The sequence below is a fragment of the Lycium barbarum genome, chromosome 6 (assembly GCF_019175385.1).
Source record: "Lycium barbarum isolate Lr01 chromosome 6, ASM1917538v2, whole genome shotgun sequence".
Classification (NCBI taxonomy): domain Eukaryota; kingdom Viridiplantae; phylum Streptophyta; class Magnoliopsida; order Solanales; family Solanaceae; genus Lycium; species Lycium barbarum.
In genome coordinates, this window is record NC_083342.1 from 107,923,508 (window position 1) to 107,945,751 (window position 22,244).

Below are 22,244 nucleotides of genomic sequence, written 5' to 3' on the forward strand. Positions count from 1 at the left end.
CTGAAACTACACTACACATTTAGGCACTAAATGAGGGAAAGGAAGGGCCTCGTGTTCATAGAACATTACGATTACAATAAGAAGATCCAAAACTTTTTGTGTCGAAGTTTTAGAACCAAGGCAACAACATTGCAGAATCAGTTGTGAATTTTGATATACATCAAGTGTAGATGGCATGTGTATTCCCCACAAGAAAAGGAAGAAAAAGAAAGATGCTTCCCTAAAAAAATCTGCACCCTTCAAAAGCGTTAAGATATTCTGTTCGCCATAAAAAACTATGTCAGAGAATGAGAGCAATTCTCTAAATATAGAAACCATCGCTGAAGGAGCTCCTTAACATTGGATGGAAATAACTAGCAAACAACAAAAGCATGAAAAGCAACACCAGCTACTATATACAACTACTACCACTACTACGCCTCATCCCGAACAAGTTGGGGTTGGCTATTTGAATCCCCATTGAACATGTTTCCTCATTTAAGCAACATCATCTACAATATAGCTTATTTATTTTCTGTAGATTTGTCCACAGTAAAAGTGGACTCCCATGTTGATAACCATTAGGTGCTTTGGAATTTCAAAGAGCCTTCGATCGAATTTATCTTCCATCAAGTTTCTACATGAGATTGCTAAAACATCTACCTTGAACTTTCTGTTGGCTGTTTTGTCCCTTCCATTTTCAAGTATCGCTTCGCCGAGTCAAAAGTTGTTGTATGCAGAACAGAAACACAGTAAAAATTCCAATTTCCCAGTCCTATTCAGCCCCTTAATCCTAGAGTTCAAAACATACTGTCTGCATTTCCCAGACCACCTCATCAACAGAAAAATTCCATACATAAATTTGTGACCTGAAATGCACAATAAGTGACATCTAGGTGACCATGTAGCCCCACTACATGGTATTGCTATGGCCATGGCAGAGAGCATCTCAGCAGCCTATGTGTTGGGCAGTGTTGTGTAAGGCGAGCGCCTCGTCGCCAAAGGCGCGAGGCGTGGCGAGGCAGTGTCGCCATTTAGGGTTAAGGCGACTGCACTTCGAAAAGGCGCTAAAGAAGCTGAGGCGAGGCGAGCAGTGAAGGCGTTGCCTTTTTTTTTTTTTTTTGTAAAAGAAATTGAAGAAACTTAAATGATATAACAGCGGCTAGGGTTTTTTGTTTGTACTTGCTTCTTCTCCTCTCTTCTCCTTCAGGCTTCAGGTACGCTTCTCTCTTTCTTCTTCTCTCTTCCTCCTCTGTTTTCGACTTCTTCTTCTTCAGTTCTTCTTCTTCTTTTTTTCTCCTTTATTTCCGGCGACTTTTTTCTTCTTTTGCATATTTTTTCTTCTTCTTTTTCTGTACGCAACTTGCGACTTTCTCCTCTGTTTTTTAATTTTCTATTTTCTCCTCTGTTTTTTTTCTCTTCTGCACCAGTGACTGTTTTGCTCCTGTTTTTTTTTTTATGAATTATTGAGACATTCAAGTTCTAGACTTTTAGTATCTACTATCTACTTTTAATTTTTTAATTAAAATATTTGCTAATATGTTATTGCTAGTGAGATTTTGATTATTTATATATGCAATTAAATATTTTAATTTTTTGGTATTTATGGGCGCTGCTTCAAAAAGGCGAGCGCCTCGCCGTCCTTGTCGCCGCGCACTGTCCAAAACACTGGTGTTGGGGTCAGAGAGTGTTGTTTGAGGCCTTGTGCCTTTGTCTGTAAGAGAAATCTTCCATATTCATTTTTTTATAAACGTGGTGCCCGGGCCGGTTTGTGCGCACCCCGACTAATTCCACGGGATAGTTGCCACCTCCCACCAGCAATAGATACCAATACCAGGTAACTCTGTCCGCCAAGGCTAGGACAGATGGGAAGAAATCACTAGTGTTTTTGTCTCTGCTGGGATTTGAACCTGAGATCTCATGGTTCTCAAACCACTTGATTGACCAATAGGCCACACCCTTGGGTGCTAGTCTTCCATATCCATTTAAAAAAAAATCTCTACTGAGCGTTGAATTATTATGTGCACAGATAAAACAGGCAAGATCATTTGTTCAAATCAAATATCAAGATATGTCAAAAAGGAAAAGGATATCAAGACAATAAGGGTGCATGAATAAACCAAAACAATCTTTTTTCTTCTGAAAGAAGGGATCAGACACTTAATAATATATGTTACTCATCAGAGTAAAGTATATCAGTAAGTATTCCTTTCCTGAGCCAGCTAATAAGTGGAGAGGGCACAACAATATACACCACTAAGTTTATCTTTTAGATGTACTTTATCCAGCTTTTTCTTAAAGTTGGCCCCCTCTTTACTTCAATAAAATTCTTTCAGTTACCTATCCAAAAACAAAAAAGGCCAATAACCAAAGTAACACTTTGAGTGTTTGCTCCCTTCTTTCAGAAGGAACTTGGTATTTAAGTGTGAGAAGGATAGAGAGGCAAGGTTCATACTGTCCCAAGTTTCGAACATGTGAGCCAACTAGGGTTGCACCAACTGATAAGCCTGTTTGGGAAGCCAAAAGTGTTTGTTCTTTTAAGGAAGTGCTTATTTTAGAGAATTGAGGTGTTTGGCAAAGCTTTTAGGAAAAAATTAAGTGTTTTTGAGTGAGGAAGTGCTCAGATGAATGGAGTGATGCGTTCAAAGATGTGAAGCAGGTAGCAATGCCTAGGGCAGTCTCAGACCACAAACCAATTGTCCTGGAAAGTGGTGATTGGGTACCAAATCCTTCTTATTTTAAATTTGAAAACATGTGGCTCAAGTATGAAGGGTTTATGGAAATGGTAAAGGAATGGTGGCAATCCTATACTATTTCTGGTTCTATGAACTTCATTTTTATTCAGAAGCTTACGTCCCTGAAGAAGAACATCTCAACATGGAATAGGGAAGTGTATGGCGTGCTGGCTAATAGAAGAATCAAGGGTCTGGATGATCTCAAGATACTGGATCAGATGGCTGACCAGAGAGTACAAACAGCTGATGAGAAGTTCAAAGCTTTTAATCTGAAACTAGAGCTCCCGCAGCTTGCTCTAGCAGAAGGCATATCTTGGAGGCAAAATCCAGGTGTTCTTGGCTTAAAGAAGGGGATAGGAACACTAAGTACTTTCAGAGAATTGCGAACTCTCAAAGAAGGTACAACTGCATTGACAGATTCTTGGTGGGGCAAGAACTTATAGAGGACAAGGATCAAATAAAGGAGGAAATCTTGAATTACTATCAGTCTCTATATACAGAAAAGGAGCCATGGAGACCAATAGCATATTTTGAGAATCTGACCTCTCTAACAGCAGAAGAGAGCGGGGGTCTGGAAGGCACACTAAATTCTTGTGAAGAGGCAGAAATTTTGGCAACACTAAATTCTTGTGCTCCTAATAAGGCACCAGGGCCTGATGGGTTTACCATTGCTTTTTTCTAGAAGGCGTGGAACTTTATCAAATCAGATTTAATGGGTGCTATCAACCACTTCCACCTCAATTGTCACATGGAGAGGTCCTGTAATGCTTCTTTCATAGCCCTCATCCAAAAAAAGAAACAGGCAATAGAGCTTAGGGACTATAGACCTATTAGCCTAATAGGAAGTTACGAAGTGTGCACAAGATTGTGGCCAAAGCAATAGCAGAGAGACTGAAGGGGGTCATTAGCAAGCTGATTTCAGAACAACAAAGTGCTTTCCTCAAGAATAGGCAAATTACAGACGCTTCCTTGATTGCTAATGAGGTTCTTGACGGGAGAATCAATAGTGGTGAATCAGGTCTTTTATGCAAATTAGACATTGAAAAAGCTTTTGACCAATTGAGTTGGTCCTTCCTCATTGATATCCTAAAACAGATGGGATTTGGAGCAAGGTGGGTAAAATTCTGTGTATCAACCGTGAAATACTCTGCTGGTTAATAGAAGTCCTCTTTCCCCTTTTCTTTTCATTTTGGCAATGGAAGGTCTCACTCAGATGCTTGGAAAAGCCAAGGAACTTCAGTGGATAAAAGGTTTTCAGGTGGGATGTAATCCAAATGACTCAATCAATATCTCACATCTGCTATATGCAGATGACACATTGATATTCTGTGGTGCTGAAAGATCCCAAGTTATCAATCTCAACCTCATTTTGCTCCTTTATGAAGCTTTAACGGGCTTGCACATAAACATGCTCAAGAGCAGTATATTTCCAGTCAATGAGGTTCAGAACTTGGATGAATTAGCAGAAATTCTTTGTTGCAGAACTGGTTCCTTACCCACCACCTACCTCACATTGCCTCTGGGTGCCAAATTCAAATCTAGTGGAATCTGGAATGGTGTGATAGGAAGAGTGGAGAAAAGGCTTGCAACATGGAAAATGCAGTACCTCTCTATGGGAGGTAGGCTGACTCTGATTAGTAGTGTGCTTGACAGCATCCCAACCTACATCATGTCATTATATCCTATGCCAGTTTCTGTCCTAAAACAATTGAACAGATTAAGGAGGAATTTCTTATGGGAAGGAAGCAGTGAGACTCACAAATTCTCTCTGGTGAAATGGCCTATAGTCACTCAGCCAAAAGCTAATGGTGGACTAGGCATCAGGAATCTAAAACTACATAATCAGAGTTTGCTAATGAAATGGTTGTGGAGGTATGATCAACCAGAAGCAGGTTACTGGAAAAAGATAATTATTGCCAAATATGGAGCTCAGAATCATTGGAGTCCTAAGGATAGCACATTTCCACATGGGGTTGGCCCCTGGAAACATATCAACAGCTTCCATAAAGCCCTCTTTCAGAACATATCTTATAAAGTGGGCAATGGTTTGAATGTGAAATTCTGGAAGATAGGTGGATTGGAAATGAATTACTGAAGGACTCTTATCCTAGCATATTCCTTATTGTCAGCGACAAGGATTCCTCTATTGCTCAAAACAGAGAGGACAACACTTGGAGGCCCTTACTAAGAAGGAACCTAAATGACTGGGAGATCAATGATTTGATTGCTCTCCTAGCCACACTGGAGGGTTTCATCTTTACTGATCAGGAGCCAGACAGAATCTTACGGGGAATTTCAAAGGAAAAGAATTTCACAGTCAAGGGAGGATACAATGTTTTGTGCTCTCATAATGGTGTGCTTGATTGGCCCTGGAAGCATGTTTGGAGAACAAAAATGCCACTCAAAGTCTCCTGCTTCACCTGGATAACTCTTAAGGAAGTAGCCTTAACACAGGACAACCTCTGCAAAAGGAAAATCTCACTAGTTAACAGATGCTATCTATGCCACCAAAGCTTAGAAAGTGTCAATCACCTACTTCACTGCCCTGTCACCTCTGATATCTGGAATTTCTTATCAATTTTTGGATTATCTTTGAACCTTCCTCAGACCATTAAGGAGGCTTACACTAGCTGGATTTTTTGGAGAGTTGACAAAACCATCAAGAAGGTCTGGGAAATGATTCCAGCAGTCATCTTTTGGGTCGTGTGGAACGAAAGAAACCGCAGGTGTTTTGATGGGTTATCAACTCCAACACATTCACTGAAGGCTAAAGGCTTAGTTTTTTCGTTTAGCTGGAAGTTTCTTACTCCTGTTAATAGCATTGACAGTTTTTTGGACTTTGTTATTTCCATGGTACTAGTATAGCTTTAATGTAATGGAGACTAAAATGCTTTTGCTTCTGTATTGTGGCACCTTCCAGTTGCCCTATATCAATTACAACATTAAAAAAAAAATGTTTTTCAGAAGCTGAAAAAAGCTATGTTGCTCGGACCCGGCACTTTTGCCGCCGTACCCGTGTCGACACGACACGGACACGGGTTTGGGTACGGAATTCGTGTCAAATCCGGTCAATAGAGATCGGATACTTTGACCGAAATTCATGACCAAATTAAAGAAAAATTTTGAGATTATGATTTCTCAAGATAACAAAAAGTAGAGATTTGAAGAGATGAGATGGCATACCTTCAATATTATGTAGAAAATTTAACTAGTTTCTCTATCTCTGTTTCAAATGTCTTCAACATTGTTTGCTTAGCAGAGTGGTCGACTTGCCTTGGTCAACCAGCTGGGGAAGATGACTCAGTTTCGATTTTCATGGTTGCTGGGAAGAAAAGAGTTTAAAGAAATTGGGGAAGATGACTTGGTCAACCAGCTGGGGAAGATGACTTGGTCAACCAGCTGGGGAAGATGACTCAGTTTCTTTTTATTCTTTCGAGAGTTTGTTGTTTTTGGCTTTTGGGTGTGCATTTTGAAACATTGGGTATAATGAAGAGGTGGATAGAGTCCACGTGCACATTATTTACAATATTATTTCATCCAAATTTTGTCCCTTATTTAAAAAAAAAAAAAAACCCACTAATGACCTGCATATACCCAATTGAACTTTTAAATTAAAAAATTATCATAAGAGTTGCCAAGAATTGGAATGCTTAGTACATTCAAATTTGTCAAATCACTGTTATAAGAATTTTTTTTTTATAGGGTGAAAATTATTTATCCAACTTTGCTTTAAAAATTAAACTCTCTTTTCAATTTTGAATAATAGATATTCTCCCCCTTTATCCTAATTGACTTTTTAAATTGCTTATCTTACTCTTAACATTATCAACATTTGTAATCTTTTACTTCTTCAAAATCATGATGTTTTTAATTTTTTAATATTTCAAAAAATTATTTAAAAACTAAATATTAATTTCGACATGAGAAGAGAAAAGTGAGAAATACTAAGTGTATATAAGCTAATGACATTTTCATAATGAAATAAATGAGCAACGTAAAAGAAAATATTTTTATTACATAATAATAATTAAAACTCCAATATCTATTTATTCAAGTGAAAATAACAAATAATAATAACTTTTTAAGCATATAATAATGTAGGTGATACAAAAATAATTAATAAATATTTTATAATAAATTCCTAAAAGTATTATCTATTTATATTGTAAATAAAATTTAATTTATAATTTATAAAATATTAGATTAGTGTCAAGTGTCAACCATAACCTGTTCAAGAGGGGTGAGCTTAAATATATACACAAACGTGTATGTGCATATATATGTTTAATGCATTTAATATTAAAATAACAATCATAAAAAAAAAAGTAATAAATTTGTCACAAATTTATAAAAAAAGGATTGTTCTACTTATAATATTAATGAACTTCAATAAAAGTCTATAAATATCTAATAGCAAATGAGTATTATATATAATATAAATAAGTACTAAAGATATGCACAAATACTTCATATAAGTTTTCAACAATTGAATAGGTACAATGTAATTATACATTTGATTAATTAGGACTAAAGATTATAACAAGAAATATACACGATCACAATATAATTAAATATTATAATGCTTATAACATGATCAAGTAAACTTGGTAGACTATTTGTTTATCTCCATTAGTATAAGTTTTACGTAATTGAATAAGTAGAACGTAACTATACATTTAATTAGGACCAAACATTATAACAAGATATATACACTATTATAATATAATTAAATAATATAATGCTTATAACATTAATCAGGTAGACTTGTTGGAATATTTGTCTAATTCCGTTAGTATAAGTTTGAATTATCGAATATAGAGTGTAAAAATTTGACTGGGACTAAGAATTATAACAAGAGTTGTTAACACAATATGCTCAATCTACTAGTTAGTTCTTGAGTTGGGGTTTGGAATTTGGGGTTTGGGGTTTGGAGAATAACAAGATATATGAACTACCAAAACTTTATGTAAGTTCGAATGAGTAAAATGTAATTATACATCTGATTTGGTCCAATGACTATAACAAGAAATATACACAATCATAATATAGTTAATCAATATAAAATCAATACCATGTTTGGTAGCTAGTTAAGAGGCAAGTTATTCATATATTAAAATCTTACATAAGTACCACACTTGGTAGCTAGTTACAATGTTCGGTCTACAGTTTAGAAACCAGCATAACTAATACATATATAAGTTATGGAGAAATCTATGCATAGTAAATGTTGGAGTAATTAATACGTGAATAACTAAACCCTCCATAACTAATACCTACATAAATAAAACATAAATTTCTTCATAACTAATTCATGTATAACAAATACCTGCATAACTCTAAACGGCTACCAAACGACCCTTAACATTACATAATTAATAATTATGATTATATAATTTTCAAATAAATCACATTAATCCTCCAAACTTAGTTAAAGAATATTAAAGACTTGTAATGTAATTATTTATATGAACTTAAATGTCAAATCTCCATAACTTAAAGTAATAAATTAATATAATAAACACATATGCACATCCAATCTCATTTAATGCTGTAGTCCAAAAAAAATACTATACACAGTCATTTTAGTCCAAAGTTGGCAAACATCAGAGGTAGCCATAAGGCTACTATACTAGTGTACTCATTTCTGTGTACACACTTCCCAAAATTTTGTTTTCCCTCCAAAGAAAGAACACTTCTCTTCCTCCTCTTCTAAGCATCTTTCGGTGGCAACAGGCTAAGAACAACTCTTCACTGGTTCTTTTTTTTTTTCCAATCCATTTCAAAATTCTTCATCTATGGCTGAAAAACAAAAAGGAAAAGGCTTTCTAAGACCATCAAAGACCGCAGTAAACTTTGATGATACACCCTTATGGAATCAGTGAAAGTTATTCAACTTGCTGCTGGTGGTGGTGGAAATAGGACTTGGTTGTGCAACTATTGCAACAAAAAGGTTACTGGATTATCTTTGTTATACTTTAATATGTTTTTAATATTTAGTTTGCTACTTTGTTGTGTAAATTGTAGGAGAAAGGATGGAATATTGTCCATCTCGGAGCACGCAGTCTAGCACCTAGTAGAATGGAAGATTGAATCACATGTTTGGTACAAACTACATGTAAGTGCTTCCACAAAAAGCGCTCATAATCTAGGCATATTATTGTAGCTATATTATTAGAATTTTGAATTATTTTTGCCGAATCCCCGCACCCGCACCCGGATCCGTACCCACGAATCTTAAAATTTAGATCATGCCGAGTCCGACCTCTAGATCCATACCCGTATCCGACACCCGCACCCGAGTCCGAGCAACATAGGAAAAAAGTAGTTTTTCCCAAAATGCACATCTGTAACCTGCCAAGCTGTTGCTTTAATATTGGCAGAAATGTTTTACAGATTGATTAGCCAAACACAAACTGCAATTCTCCAGTTTTCACTTTTTCGAAAAGCACTTCTGGCAAAAAGCACTTTTCAAAATAAACACATTTTGGAAGCTTGGCCAAACATGTGAGTAACAAGAAATCTCTAGTTTAATAACAACAATACACGTTACTCATTAGAAAGGTACCTTATTTTCCACAAGATCAGCAATTTTCTCAACAAGGGACGCTTTGTTTGTCTGATAAGGAATCTGTTTCATTTATAAGAAGTAAATATTAAACCCAGATTAAAATTCAATCAATTTCTAACATAAATATACTGAAAAAGCAGAGAAAGAAACCTCTTGGATAATTATTGCAGCGCGTTTTGTCTTGGAGTCAAGTAATTCAATATCAGTCTTCCCTCTAATTACTACTCGTCCTTTTCCAGTCCTATATGCCTCCAAAATTCTTTACAGACAAAGAATACAATTGGTCACACTGTTCACCATTGCATAAATCAAAGACCATACACTTTATTTTTCCAGGGGTCTAAATCTTCATATTGGAAGGAGAAAAGAAAATCTCTAGGAAGACAGATTCCCGCAAAACAAGAAAAACCACAATGGTGTGGAAAGGCACCTCAAACTCTTACAACCCAAGAGGAGAGTGCAATCAGGTCATCAAATTCAATCACTAGCTCAAAAAAGGATGATATCTCAAGAAGTAGATCGCTATCAAAACGGTGAAAAAGCAGCAGAATCGCCATGGACAAAGAAACTGATATAAACTAAGAGTTTCTAACAAAAGGATTACCAAACCAAATGACCTTTTTCTACAAGTACATCTAGGCTCATTTTTTTCCACTGTGTAGCCAAGCAAATACCAAACCAAATGACTTCCCAAACATCTGAGAATAAATTTTATTTTTAACATTTTCAGATAAAGGGCATAGGGAACAATCAAAGCAATTTTCTAGCTGAATAGATGCTTTAAACACTAATCACGCCTTAGCCAATCGTAAATTGCCATAGAAAAACTAAAAGCTAGATGGTAAAACTGACTATATTTGTCAGAGCATGCCAGCAACTACCACAGGAACCTATTCCCAAATATGGCAAACTAAAGACCAGGGACGGGATACATCTAAGACCCATTTATGCACACACATACATGCATCAACGTTCACATTTGTGTTATCCACCAAAACTGCAGTCACGTGTCAGAAAGCTTAGAGGATCTTCTGAGAAACTGCCACCATAGGGGATTTCAAGTAGTAAGCTTGTCTGCAAGTACAAAAACCAACACTTCTCCTGCTTATGTACAGTGATTATGCGCTGCATCTAAGACTCTTCTCTTCCATCTTTATGAGTCAGTGGTAAGTGGGAAAGAGAAAGAAGTAGGAGCTGAGAAAACCTACCCAATGTTGCCCATAATTATTCCGCCAGTTGGGAAGTCAGGACCAGGCATGTACTCCAACAGTTCTTGCAGCTAGATAGGATACATGAAGAAAGTCATCACAATCTTTTTACAATTAAGTATATGAAAGTTCTTGTATATGAACAATGGTCTAAAACTGGGAGATGATTACAATGTCAACAGTCAACCAAACATCCTAAAAGGAATGGCACATAAAACAGAGAACTCCGAAACAATTTGAATAAAGAAGGTTTGCATTTCACAAGATTCCGTTTTAAATATTAAACTTGAAACACTTAAAAGCTCCCAGTACGCGAATACAACTACAAGTAATTACTCGAAAAATAGACAATGCATATGTACAGAATCCTCCTATTCTGCAAGGCAATAAAATTCACTCATGAGCTACATGGGAAAACAACAAATCCAGATGTATAACATCAGAATCTTTACCGGAAGCCGTACAAAGTAGCATTTTACCATTTGGCACCCAAACATTGCCAAACAAAGGCTGCTTTTTGTTTCATAAGGTAATGGTTGTGAAGTTAATGATCACAGTTATAACACAAAATCAAACATGGAAATTAACATAAAATTGGTATAAGAATGGGAAACAAAAATATGGAACAATTGTCTACTCTTCTTTTTTCCTTGCAAAGAAAAGCAAAAAAATGATTTCACATAAAAAATTAAGGAGGTGGCAAGAGGATCTATCCATATTCCATAAGCATGTCTCAAGATGTATATGTCTACCGTGGCTTCTGGATTATGAATCAACGCAGATAGTGCATCCACGAGCTCCCCAAGATTATGGGGGGGAATATTGGTAGCCATGCCGACCTGGAAACAGCAGAGTATAAATAAAACTTATCACATTGAGAAGCACTTCTGAAATTTAGCTGCCCGCTGCTAATAGGACACTAGAAAATGGGCCATAAAAAAGATACTCTAAATAGCTAACAAGAGAGTCAAAGGTTCACCGCAATCCCGGAAGCACCATTTAACAACAAGTTCGGAATACGAGCAGGAAGTAGCGATGGTTCTTTTTGAGAGTTGTCGAAATTTGGGACATAATCTACCTGCAACACATCAACCATAGTGTAAAGAAAGCTAAGACATAGCTTCCGTTCACCGTAATAAGACATTTTAAAGGAGGGAAACTGACTGTGTTCTGCTCCAGGTCTGCTAATAGCATGGCCTCAGTGAGTGCCTGAGAAGGAACAATGAGGAGCTTAATATATTTCTAAAAGAATGTTAAGGAGATTGTAATGACAATAGTAAGACAATAGTAAACTTAGCCGTTTGGAACAATTCATGCACTATTATTTTCCACAAGAAAGTAATATCAATAATTTAAAAGCATAACCCGAGAAAAAAAGCATAAGACAAATAATTACTGATGTGATATGCATTTATTAAGATTCTTTGGACGTAAAATATATGCAGGTTTTGAACATTAGTTTCACTATGACATAAAGAAAACCTGCAACTTCCTTACAGAAAAACAGAAATAAAGAGAACAAATCAGATGTCAAGGTCATGATAACACTTGCATCTGAACTATGTGTTCATATAGCTGAATTTATCAAAATCCATGACTATTCTGAACGGCGATAGAACCCATATATCTGACTAGATTGAATAAAGGATAGGAGATCCTAGTTTTTATTGTCCACCACTATCAAACACAGTCGATGCATTAGACTCATTTGTAAATACTAGTAGCCTTTTAGGAATTGAATCTTGGCAGTTACTAAGAAGCAACAATTTTCAAATGGAAAACGCAGCCAAAGATTCAGAAAACACATAAAAGCTGAGTTTAACCTACTTCCAGTCGGCATTCAGTGTACCGCATGGCCGCAGGAGGATCTGCATCAATTGAACCAAAGTTTCCATGCCCTCGAATGAGTGGAGACCGCAAGGAAAAATCCTGGAAAACATAATATCATAAAAGTTTACAATAGAACTAAATAATACCCAGTAGCCCAGCACACTGCAAAACGTAGAGCAGAAAGAATTCAGGCCAATTTTTTTATAATGTAAATAATTTTATTAATGAAAGGGAAATCCCTATATACAAGTAGTATACCAAAAAAAGTAGAGAAACTTAAACCAAAATATGGTTCTCTACAGAGGTCACTCAATGATCTATACAAAACAAACAAGGGCCTCATGGGTACACAGGCTACTCCTCACATGTACAAAATCATTCACGGTCCCTTCAAATGCTCTTCTTTTCCTTTCCCTCCAAACTACCCACATAATTACTAGTGGAACTACATCCCATGCCTTGGGTCTTCTTCTGAAAGCGCAGCTATACATTGCCTCCTTGACTGTTCTCGTCATAACCCACTTTATTCCGAACCAGCTCAGGACCTCCACCACAGGCGCATAGCAACTTGATAATGTAATATTTAGTGGACCAAATCTTCTCACAAACATTTACACATATAACACCAGCAAGCATGTATGATTCTCCTCTTCCTCAAATTATCAACCGTCAATATTGCTCCCCTAGCAGCCAAGCACACAAAAAATTATACTTTCTTGGGGGCCCTCAGAATCCAAACGTGAAAATGCGGGAATACACTTCAATGATCTAGCCCAAGCATTTGATGACAAGTTCTACAATAAAATCATGATCTAGATACTCGAGCTTATTTAGGTCATTGAAACTTTTCAGTCCTGCAACTTCATTTTTTATGAGCACCACCAAAATTAACTTACTAAGAGACCCTGTCCAGCAAGCTCTACATAAAGTTTCCATAAGAGATAACTACTTTTAACATTTTACAGGAGGGCCTAAAGCAGTTTGTCACCCATTTTTCCAGATTTACAAACACATATCCTCTCACAAGAGATAGATTGACTCTTGGGAATCTCCTAAAATCTTCTCTACCTATGAATCCCTACGTACTGACTTCAGATAGCATGCTTATACCGCCCCGTCACACCCCTTCCCCAAAGAACATAAAAATGAACACACCACCTCACAGGAACTCGTGAATTTTTATTGAGAAAATCTTTTTGGATTTACAGCAGGCAGAGGTTGAGCTTTTAATATCACAAAATATAAGTTCATTAGAGATGTAGATCAGCAGAACAGTCTGCTTCAGTTAATTTTATGACAAAAAACTAAGCCTACCTTTTTCTCCTTCATCTTTTCTCGGTCCTAGCATCCTTACTCCAGATTCTATGGTTCTAGAGTTTAGGTAACATTAAACTTGGGACATTAATAAGGTAGAATGAATTATCTGTATCCATTGCACTCTATTTAGGTCTTTTTTGCTTTCTCAAAAAAAGGTTTATTTTGTACCAACACTAAATAATTTATCTTCAATAAAAACTAAAGGTTTTCCATCAACACTAATACTTGCCAGCAGTCCGACAAAATGCCATGATGAATCTATTATACAACTATTGGACATCAATAATCGTTTTGTAAGAGTAGTAATCCATTGAACATTACCTGGGCCATTCGAACCAAGGAATCATAGACTGCATTGTCTCCATGGGGGTGAAACTTACCAAGCACCTGAAATAGGAGAAAACACAATAAGATACTTGCAATAGGGATGGCACGAGAGTCCTTCCAGCAGATAACCATTAGTTTATCATGTATGTGTAGGAGAAAGCAGAGATGGGATACAACCTCTCCAACAACTCTTGCACATTTCTTATACGGTTTCTTGGAAGAAAGCCCCAACTCATGCATAGCGTATCTGTAGCCAAAATAACGAAAACTTATAAATCCAATACAGATTCAAAGGATAAGTAGGCAGATATTGCAAAAGCATCTAATACCACATTTTCAAATTAGAATTTAGTTCTACATACTTGGCCATGATAAACATGAATCAGATGGAATACTAGGCTTGCTTATTGCAATTAATATTTTCTTGAAGTGAAAGTTTATTCATAGCAAAAGTGGGATAAGGTGTATACCAGAAAATGTATTACTCACAAGTTTTCAGAATTAAGTAAGTAGTATTTTTTTTCTTTTGAATAGTTGTGGTGTTTTTATGAAATTGGTAACATTTAATAGTTGTGGTGTCCGGTGGCTAACTTGCGCACACTTTGACCAATTCCACAGTATACGTGCCATGTCCCACAAGCCCAAGTACCAAGTAACTCAATCCACCAAGGGAAAAATCACCTAGTATTTTTTGCTAACCACTACGCTGCACCCTTGGGTGCTAAGCAAGCGTGACTTGCGACTTAGTAACATTCAGATTTATGATTTGAAGACTAACCAAATAGCACCTAAGGGTGTGGCCTACCAGTCAATAAAGTGGAATGAACCCCATTGGAGCATGGTTCAAATTCCAACATAGACAAAAAGGAATAGGTTTTATTTGAAAAGGGAGAAGAAGAATAACCAAATGGAACATCACATGAAGAAGTTTCATTGGCACTACCCTAGACCCTAATACTCTTGCAAAACGCTTAACCATCAACAGCATTTTCTTAATTTCAGTTGCAATATTCTACGGAAGGAGTAAAACATTTATGTTTATTAGAATAAAAATAGTCTAACTTCAGCTATATTCTTCAATGCTAATTCAATATTTTTCTGACAAAAAGTCTAACTAAATTGATTATGAGGTTTTGAAAAGATAATTAACTTTCTTTTTCTTTTTTTTTTTTGAAATACCATATTGCTCCCTCTATTCTAATAAAATGGCTGCAGCCCTCCAAGTTCCAAGAATCAAGAAAATTAAATTTAATAAGTACTTTCTCTTATCTTGACATAAAAAAATTTGCTTTAGGAGTATATTTTGGCATAGCTTCTAGATATATCTACAATTTCTTCCACAAATAAAGTAACACATGTTCGATTAGCTCTAACAATCACCAAAATAGCAACAGTGACTAGCATATCTAGAGTCATTTTTTCCATTCCTCCAAATTTTTGTTTTACTACCAATATCCCTTCGGTTACTTCCATTTATCGACACATTTCTCGACTAAAGGAAACTCACAGTTATATTTTGGCATAGCTTCTAGATATATCTGCAATTTCTTCCACAAATAAATGTACACGTGTTCGATTTAAACTAGCAAAACTAGAGTTAATTATTTCTTCAAGTCCTTCAAATTTCGCTTTAATACCAATTTCCGTTATCCAATTATCCACACATTTCACAACTAACGAAAACTCACAGTATACGCCGGTGCACCGGCTTCAACCCATCCCTAACATCAGGCAAAGCTCGACCAAGCAACACTGACATTGCATACGACATATACGCCTCAGTAGCTTCTTTATGAAGCTCAGTAAGTAAAATTCTCTCGCCTTCATTTCCGTCATTACTATCTTTTAAAACAACACTTCCATTGCCTTCATCCTCTTCCTTTCTTCGGGCACTAACGGGTCGGACTTGTTTCTTCGACGGTGGAGTTACCGAGGAAAGAAAACGGAGCTCCGACGAGGGTTTTCGGAGCCCCGAGAAACGGGATAACGGTGTTGTTGTTGCAGTGAAAGTGAAGCGTAAGAGACGAATACCGGTGGAAAAAGCCATGGGTGAAAATGGGGTTGTTTGAGGGGTAAAAGTGTGTGGTTTCATGCCATTAGAAAGGTAAGCTCTGTTTGGGGGAAAGCAAAGCAGAGCTATTGGGAAGGTTTGTTTTGTCGGATTGTTGAAGTGCTAAAACCCTAGTGACATTTTGGAGAGGGGTTTATTGGGCGCCAAGATTTTCCCTTTTTTTTTTTTTTTTTTTTTTTTTTTGGTTACATGTTCCTTAAAAAATACTCATATTAACTAAGAGGGGGTATTTGACTAAATTTATATCTATTAATTTATGTCTAAGTGATGATACTTTTTCATTAAATATTTGCTCTATTTATATTTTAGAATTCTACTAAGGTTAAAATGAGAAAAAATAATTAATTATGTCTTTAATTTTTAAAATGATAAATAATTTGAGACGACTATTTTTAATAACAAGACAATAATTTGAGATTGAGGGAGTATGTGGAATTTAATTTATTTTTTTAAAGTGTTTTTAATGGAGGAGCTCCAATTGATGAGTGTGACTTCAAACGGCTAGTTAATTATAGTCGAGCAATTTTAGTGGGATTTCATAATTTTCTTAAATTATTAAACGATTTTATAGAATGAACAAGAAGTCATCTATATCTATAGATTATTGACAACAGGATAGTTTTCATAATTTTCTTAAATTATTAAACGATTTTATAGAATGAACAAGAGGTCATCTATATCTATATATCTATAGATTATTGAAAACGGGATAGTTTTCATAATTTTCTTAAATTATTAAACGATTTTATAGAATGAACAAGAGGTCATCTATATCTATATAGGACAAAAAATGGTTAGATTAGTTATTAGTTATTGTTTTGAATTTAAAAATAAATAAATATAAATATTTAATTCACGTGAGACTTTTTTTGTACGTGAGTTGTTGTTGTTTTTTTTGTTTTGTTTTTTTTGTAAATATGGTAACTAACAAAATACCTAAACTCCCATTAGCATATGAATATGAAAACTAACCCCAATAGCCCACGTCTTCTCAAAACCTAAAACTTCCAATCACCCACGTTCTTATTTTGCTTTTTTGAACAAATAAAAAAAGAAAACTGTCTTCTCGAGTGAAATCGTCTTCTCTGAGCATAAACTCCCACGATAGAAATCTAGAGCAAGTGGTTAAATTTCACAACTGATAAAATAATATAATTTTTAATATGGTCAAGAAAATAACTATAATAATTTCTTATGATTTTTTTCCGTCAAATACTTTCTGTGCATCGCGCGGGTACGTATACTATTATTATTAAAAAGAGGATAGTTTTAAGACAAAGATTAGTTAATTAGTTATTAGTTACATTGTTTTTGAATTTGAATTTAACAATAATTAAAATTTAAGAAAACCAAGTTTCAATATCTTAAGTTCTTAAACACATTTGGAGCAGTCTCATAATTGCAATATTGCAGCATAAGTAAAAACCACCAACTAATGTGGGGAAAAAAAAAAACCAACTAATCATCCCACTTTCCCCATTTCCTCCTTAAGATCACACACCCTCAAATAAAGGACGATCGGAGCAATTGCATATAAAGGACGTTCTTTTCTATCTTAAAAATAAATGACACAACACAACAAAATGATCAAAAATCAAGACTTAGAGGGTGTTTGTATTGACTTTTTAAAAATAGCTTATAAGCTAAAAACTAAAAGCCATAAGTTAGTTCTATCCAACTTTTGGCTTTTGGCTTATTTTTGTACCTTTTTAGCCTAAAAGTAAGTGCTTAAAAACACTTTTTATCTTTCTCAAACACTACACAAAATATAAAAGAACTTAAAAGCCAATAAGCACTTAAATAAGCCAATCCAAACAGCTTCTTAAATATGAAATTCATTGCAGAGAGAGACAAAACAAGGAAACATGAAAACCATCCTCTGGACCATGGTAGGTAGTAAATGTAATGCTTAAACGGTAAATCCTCATTCATTTCATTAATGTACGAAGTAATACGTTTGATTTTTTTTTTCTTTAACCTCAAAGATTTTGTGGAGGAAAGGAACACCAAGTAACACCATTTTGGTGGAGATGATAGTTGATAGTTTTCCTATCTGATACGCAAAAAAGGTTCAGTTTTTACTGCACGTCCAGATATTTCAGAGATGGGTTTTGTTTGTTTTGGAATAACTTTTTGATTCCTAAACTTCGTAGTTAAGCTTATCTTCTTTGGGTTTTCTGTTTTTGAAATTGTTTTTTCTTATAACCATCTGAGTCCCTTCTCTACAGTCTGTTCCATTTATTTCTTCACGTGAAAGGAGTAGTGCCATGGCAGAACAAGCATTCAAAATGTAAGATCTAAGATCGCTGCTCTAACGGATTTAGAGTCTGGTACACTGAACAGTGTTAGATCTGGGTCTTATGGTCAAATTTTCAGGCCTGATAACTTTGTTTTTGGTCAGTTGGGTGTTGGTAAGAACTGGGCTAAGGGTCATTACACCGAGGGTGCTGAGTTGATTGATTCTGTTCTTGATGTTGTTCGTAAAGAAGCTGAGAATTACAATTACCTACAAGATATTTTCTTTAAATGTTTCTGTGTATTTTGATTTATTAACTCGTGCTGATTGTTTTTGTTATTGTAAATTCTAGGGAAAAGTATTCAAAACACACTCAAACTATGACCAAAATTGTCATAACACACCTCAACTTTGCGGGGGTCCTATGACCCCCCTAGACTTATTTTTTGTGTATTATTTATGCTTTCAACCGGTGACCTAGACTAGCAAGTGAAGCTACTCTCCTTCAGCGCGTAAGAGATGATAAAAAGGATATGGACCAGTGTATATTTGCCACATGGCCGTCCAAATAACGATTTTAATTCCCCAAATCCAATATCAAAACCCCTCAAACGGCTAGATCTTCTCTTCTTCCGCATTAATTTCTTCCCCAAATTTTGTGGTAAATTTCTTCTCTTTATGTTTCAATTCTTACCCAAGATTGGATTCTTACAATTTATTTCCCCAAATTTCTGATTAAAAATTCGGGTTAGCTATGGAAGAAACAAGATTGGATTTGAATAAGCTTTGTATGGACAATAAAGATCCAATGTTGAATGCGGAGGTGCGATGCAGTCATGGTGTGTTGCTCCCATTGAAGAGTTCCTGGTCCGACAACAATTCCGGAAGAAGATATTGGTCTTGCCCCTACTATGGTTCGAAGAAGTGTAAATTTTTTCGATGGAGGGATCTTTCCAAAGTTGATGAAAGATCGAAATACATTATTCCAAAGTTGGTGAATAAAATGAAGGAGATGCATGGAGAATTAGCTTCAAAAGAGAAGAAAATTAAGGAGATGGAAGAAGGATGTGGAAGTTCCGAAATTGCCGAGATGTTGAAAGAGATTGAAATGGAAGAACAATCTGTCTCAAGTCATATGAAAATTAAGAAGATGGAATAACAATCAAGTGTGATTAATCTGGGCGAAATTGAAAATGCAAAAGAGATAAAATCGAAAAAGAAGGGGATCAACAACTTTAGCTCTAATTTGATTTTCACATTTTGTATCTGGTTTTGTTTTGCTAGTTGGATCAGTTGGTTAATGCGAGGAAATGCTTCAACTTGTCATGACCAATTGCCTTAGTGTTTCTTGTATTGTTGAAGTTCTGGGTTTAATTTTGTGCTTGATTTTAGGTAGGCAGTGCTTGGGAAAATGTCTTTTGTGTTGTGGTTAATGTTAGTTAGAAACTACTTTTCCCTTTTCGCTTGTCTTCTGGTTAATGTATGTTAGGAAATCCTTTCTAGTTTTCTTTTGTTTTGTGTTTAATGTAAGTTCGAAATTGATGAATGAAATCCCTTTAATTTAGAAAGCAAAGGTGTTACATGTGCTCCAACATAAACCTTGCTTAAATTGAAAACACGGAGACCAGTCTAATCTATTTCTATGATCTCCTGTTTTTTTTCAACAAGGAAGTGTATCCGGTCCCTAGCAGCGTCACAGGCCTTGAAACACAATACATCCCCTATCCTGTATCCGTTAGCATCTATAAATTCTTTCCATCCTTGATAGAGCCGCATATGAGCACCAACTTTGTATTTCATTAAGTATGCACCTCTTTCAGAAATTACAACAGTTTCACGATCATTGTCTGGGAGAAATTCAAGAATGCTACTTGGAAGGATCTGCGGAAAAACATGTGATTACTAAAACTAAAATAACAATTGAAAAATAACAAATAAATTAGATGAACACTTACAAAATCATCCTTGTCGACGTATGAGTTGGTCAATTTTTTCTCAAAATAACCTACCATTTTCGAATTAAGGCTCATGTTAGAGGCTGTGTAGAATGCTATTTCATGGTATTAGAGTGTGAGTGAAAGCCTATATTTATAATGTGTTTTGCAATAAATTCCCCACTACTTAACCCCCAACCACCTTAGTTGTTGTTGACCACCTTTAAATCCGGTCAAAAGCTTGACCACATTTAGTGAGCAACATTAATTTCGTTCAAAATGCTTGACCATATTTGGTAAGCAACATTAATGTAGTTCAAATGCATGACCAGATTTCACTTGGTCCATAAACTACACTTTAAAAAAGAAACAGTTGTTGGAACATAGGTTCCATATTCTGGACATTAAAAATGTGCACCAACAATGTCAAATAGAAACAGACATTCTGGACATTAACTACTGAATCAACTGCTGAAAGAGACAGACCTTGCTATACATAAACAATTGCACCAATATAAGTTTGTACAAAAGTAGTGCAGTAGCATAATGTCAGAAAACAAACATCTAAACCACAGCTACTTTAGTTTGTTTATGAACTGGAAAAACTACCAACTACATTAACTTGTTCTGCCAACTACCAACATAGTAACACTACTTCCATGGATCCTTTGTCTGCGAGTCCTGGGTTGCTATCACTTTTTTCCTTTTCTTTACCCTTATCTCTTCAAGCTGGCTTGATGTCATTGATGCCTTGCCCTTCCACCTCATTCCAGTCCTTGCTTTGTGACCAAGGTCCCCAGTAACATCAGCTGACCTTATATGCTTTGTTGGAGCAGCATCAATTATCCCACTACTTGGCAAGCCATGCTGTAGACAAAGCAAAATAATTGTTTATAGTCAGTAAACTCAGTTGCAACAAATATACCCATTCCAACAAATATTTCAGCTCTTACATTGTATGTTGTAAATCCATTTTCTGCCACAAATACACCCATTCCAACAGTCCTAGGCCTTTTGTAAGGGGTAGTTTGAGAGGTTTTTCTTGGTCTTCCCCTCCTCACATTAGACTGAGAAGCAGCATGTTGATCATGTGCATTGGCTGCAACAGGTGCAGCACTAGAATCTTGAGAGGTTTTTCTTGGTCTTCCCCTACTCACATTAGACTGAGAAGCAACAGGTTGGACAGGTGCATTGGCTGCAATAGGTGCAGCATAACTTGTTGCATTTTCAAACCATTTAGCAGTAATGGTTGTCCTCCTTGTTCCCATACCTCTTGTTGGTGCTTGAGAAGTACTTCTGGGCCTTGCACTTGTTCTACCAAAATCCTACCAAAAACAGTAGTGTCGAATCAAAATCATTACTACAAAGAGTATAAAAAACAGAGGTTACTTTTAAAACTCATACCTTCAAAGGACAACCTCTTTTATTATGGTTTTTACCATGACAAATGCTGCAAGTCATGTCAACTCCTTTTCTTGATAACTTACCATATCTTCTTGACTCAATTGCTTCTCTTCTCCCCACCTTCTTTGGTCTGCCTGGTATAGGCTTTACAACTGGTGGTGCAACATAGGGGTTATTGGACTCAGGCCACATTTTCATATTGGTGACTGGTTGAAGAAAATGACAATAAGTCCTCAAGTAGGCCTCCTTACTGTAGCAGCTATCAACAAAATCAATGGGTTCATACTTCTTATATAATATGGCAGCAAGGGCATGTTGACATGGTATTCCCTTGAGCATCCAGGCCCTACAACTGCAAGTTCTATTTCTCAAATCAACAGTATGCTGATATGGCCCATCACTAATTTCAAACACTCTCTTACCATTGAAATCAATATTACATTCCATTGACTTCTTTATGTTGATTTCTAGTACCCTCAGTGCCATTGGAGATATATTGGTTAACCATGTTTTTGGAAATTGACTCAACTGACCTATTCTAGTCATTACCTTCACTCTAGTCTCTTCAAGCATAGTGATAATGGTTTTATGCCTTGGTCCTAAAATGTCACGACCCAACCCCGTAGGCCGCGATT

At 35.9% G+C, this 22,244-nt stretch overlaps 1 protein-coding gene and 1 long non-coding RNA gene across 2 annotated transcripts in view; both read right to left on the reverse strand.

Annotated features, from left to right (window-relative positions):
• LOC132645329 (DNA gyrase subunit A, chloroplastic/mitochondrial) overlaps window positions 1-16,175 on the reverse strand; it is a 30,487-nt gene extending 14,312 nt beyond the window's left edge. The window contains exons 1-10 of the mRNA XM_060362257.1: window positions 15,653-16,175; window positions 14,142-14,211; window positions 13,959-14,024; window positions 12,318-12,419; window positions 11,655-11,699; window positions 11,470-11,568; window positions 11,243-11,329; window positions 10,491-10,561; window positions 9,433-9,541; window positions 9,280-9,342 (exon numbers count right to left, since the gene is read on the reverse strand). Coding sequence (XP_060218240.1) covers window positions 9,280-9,342; window positions 9,433-9,541; window positions 10,491-10,561; window positions 11,243-11,329; window positions 11,470-11,568; window positions 11,655-11,699; window positions 12,318-12,419; window positions 13,959-14,024; window positions 14,142-14,211; window positions 15,653-16,056 — 1,116 coding nt within the window. The 5' untranslated portion in view covers window positions 16,057-16,175. The remainder of the gene's footprint in view (window positions 1-9,279; window positions 9,343-9,432; window positions 9,542-10,490; window positions 10,562-11,242; window positions 11,330-11,469; window positions 11,569-11,654; window positions 11,700-12,317; window positions 12,420-13,958; window positions 14,025-14,141; window positions 14,212-15,652) is intronic.
• Window positions 16,176-19,809: 3,634 nt separating this feature from the next.
• On the reverse strand, window positions 19,810-20,330 carry LOC132599946 (uncharacterized). The gene is made up of 2 exons (XR_009567079.1): window positions 20,227-20,330; window positions 19,810-20,152 (listed from the first exon to the last, which is right to left on the reverse strand). It is a non-coding gene; the product is annotated as an uncharacterized LOC132599946 (long non-coding RNA).
• Window positions 20,331-22,244: the final 1,914 nt, after the last annotated feature.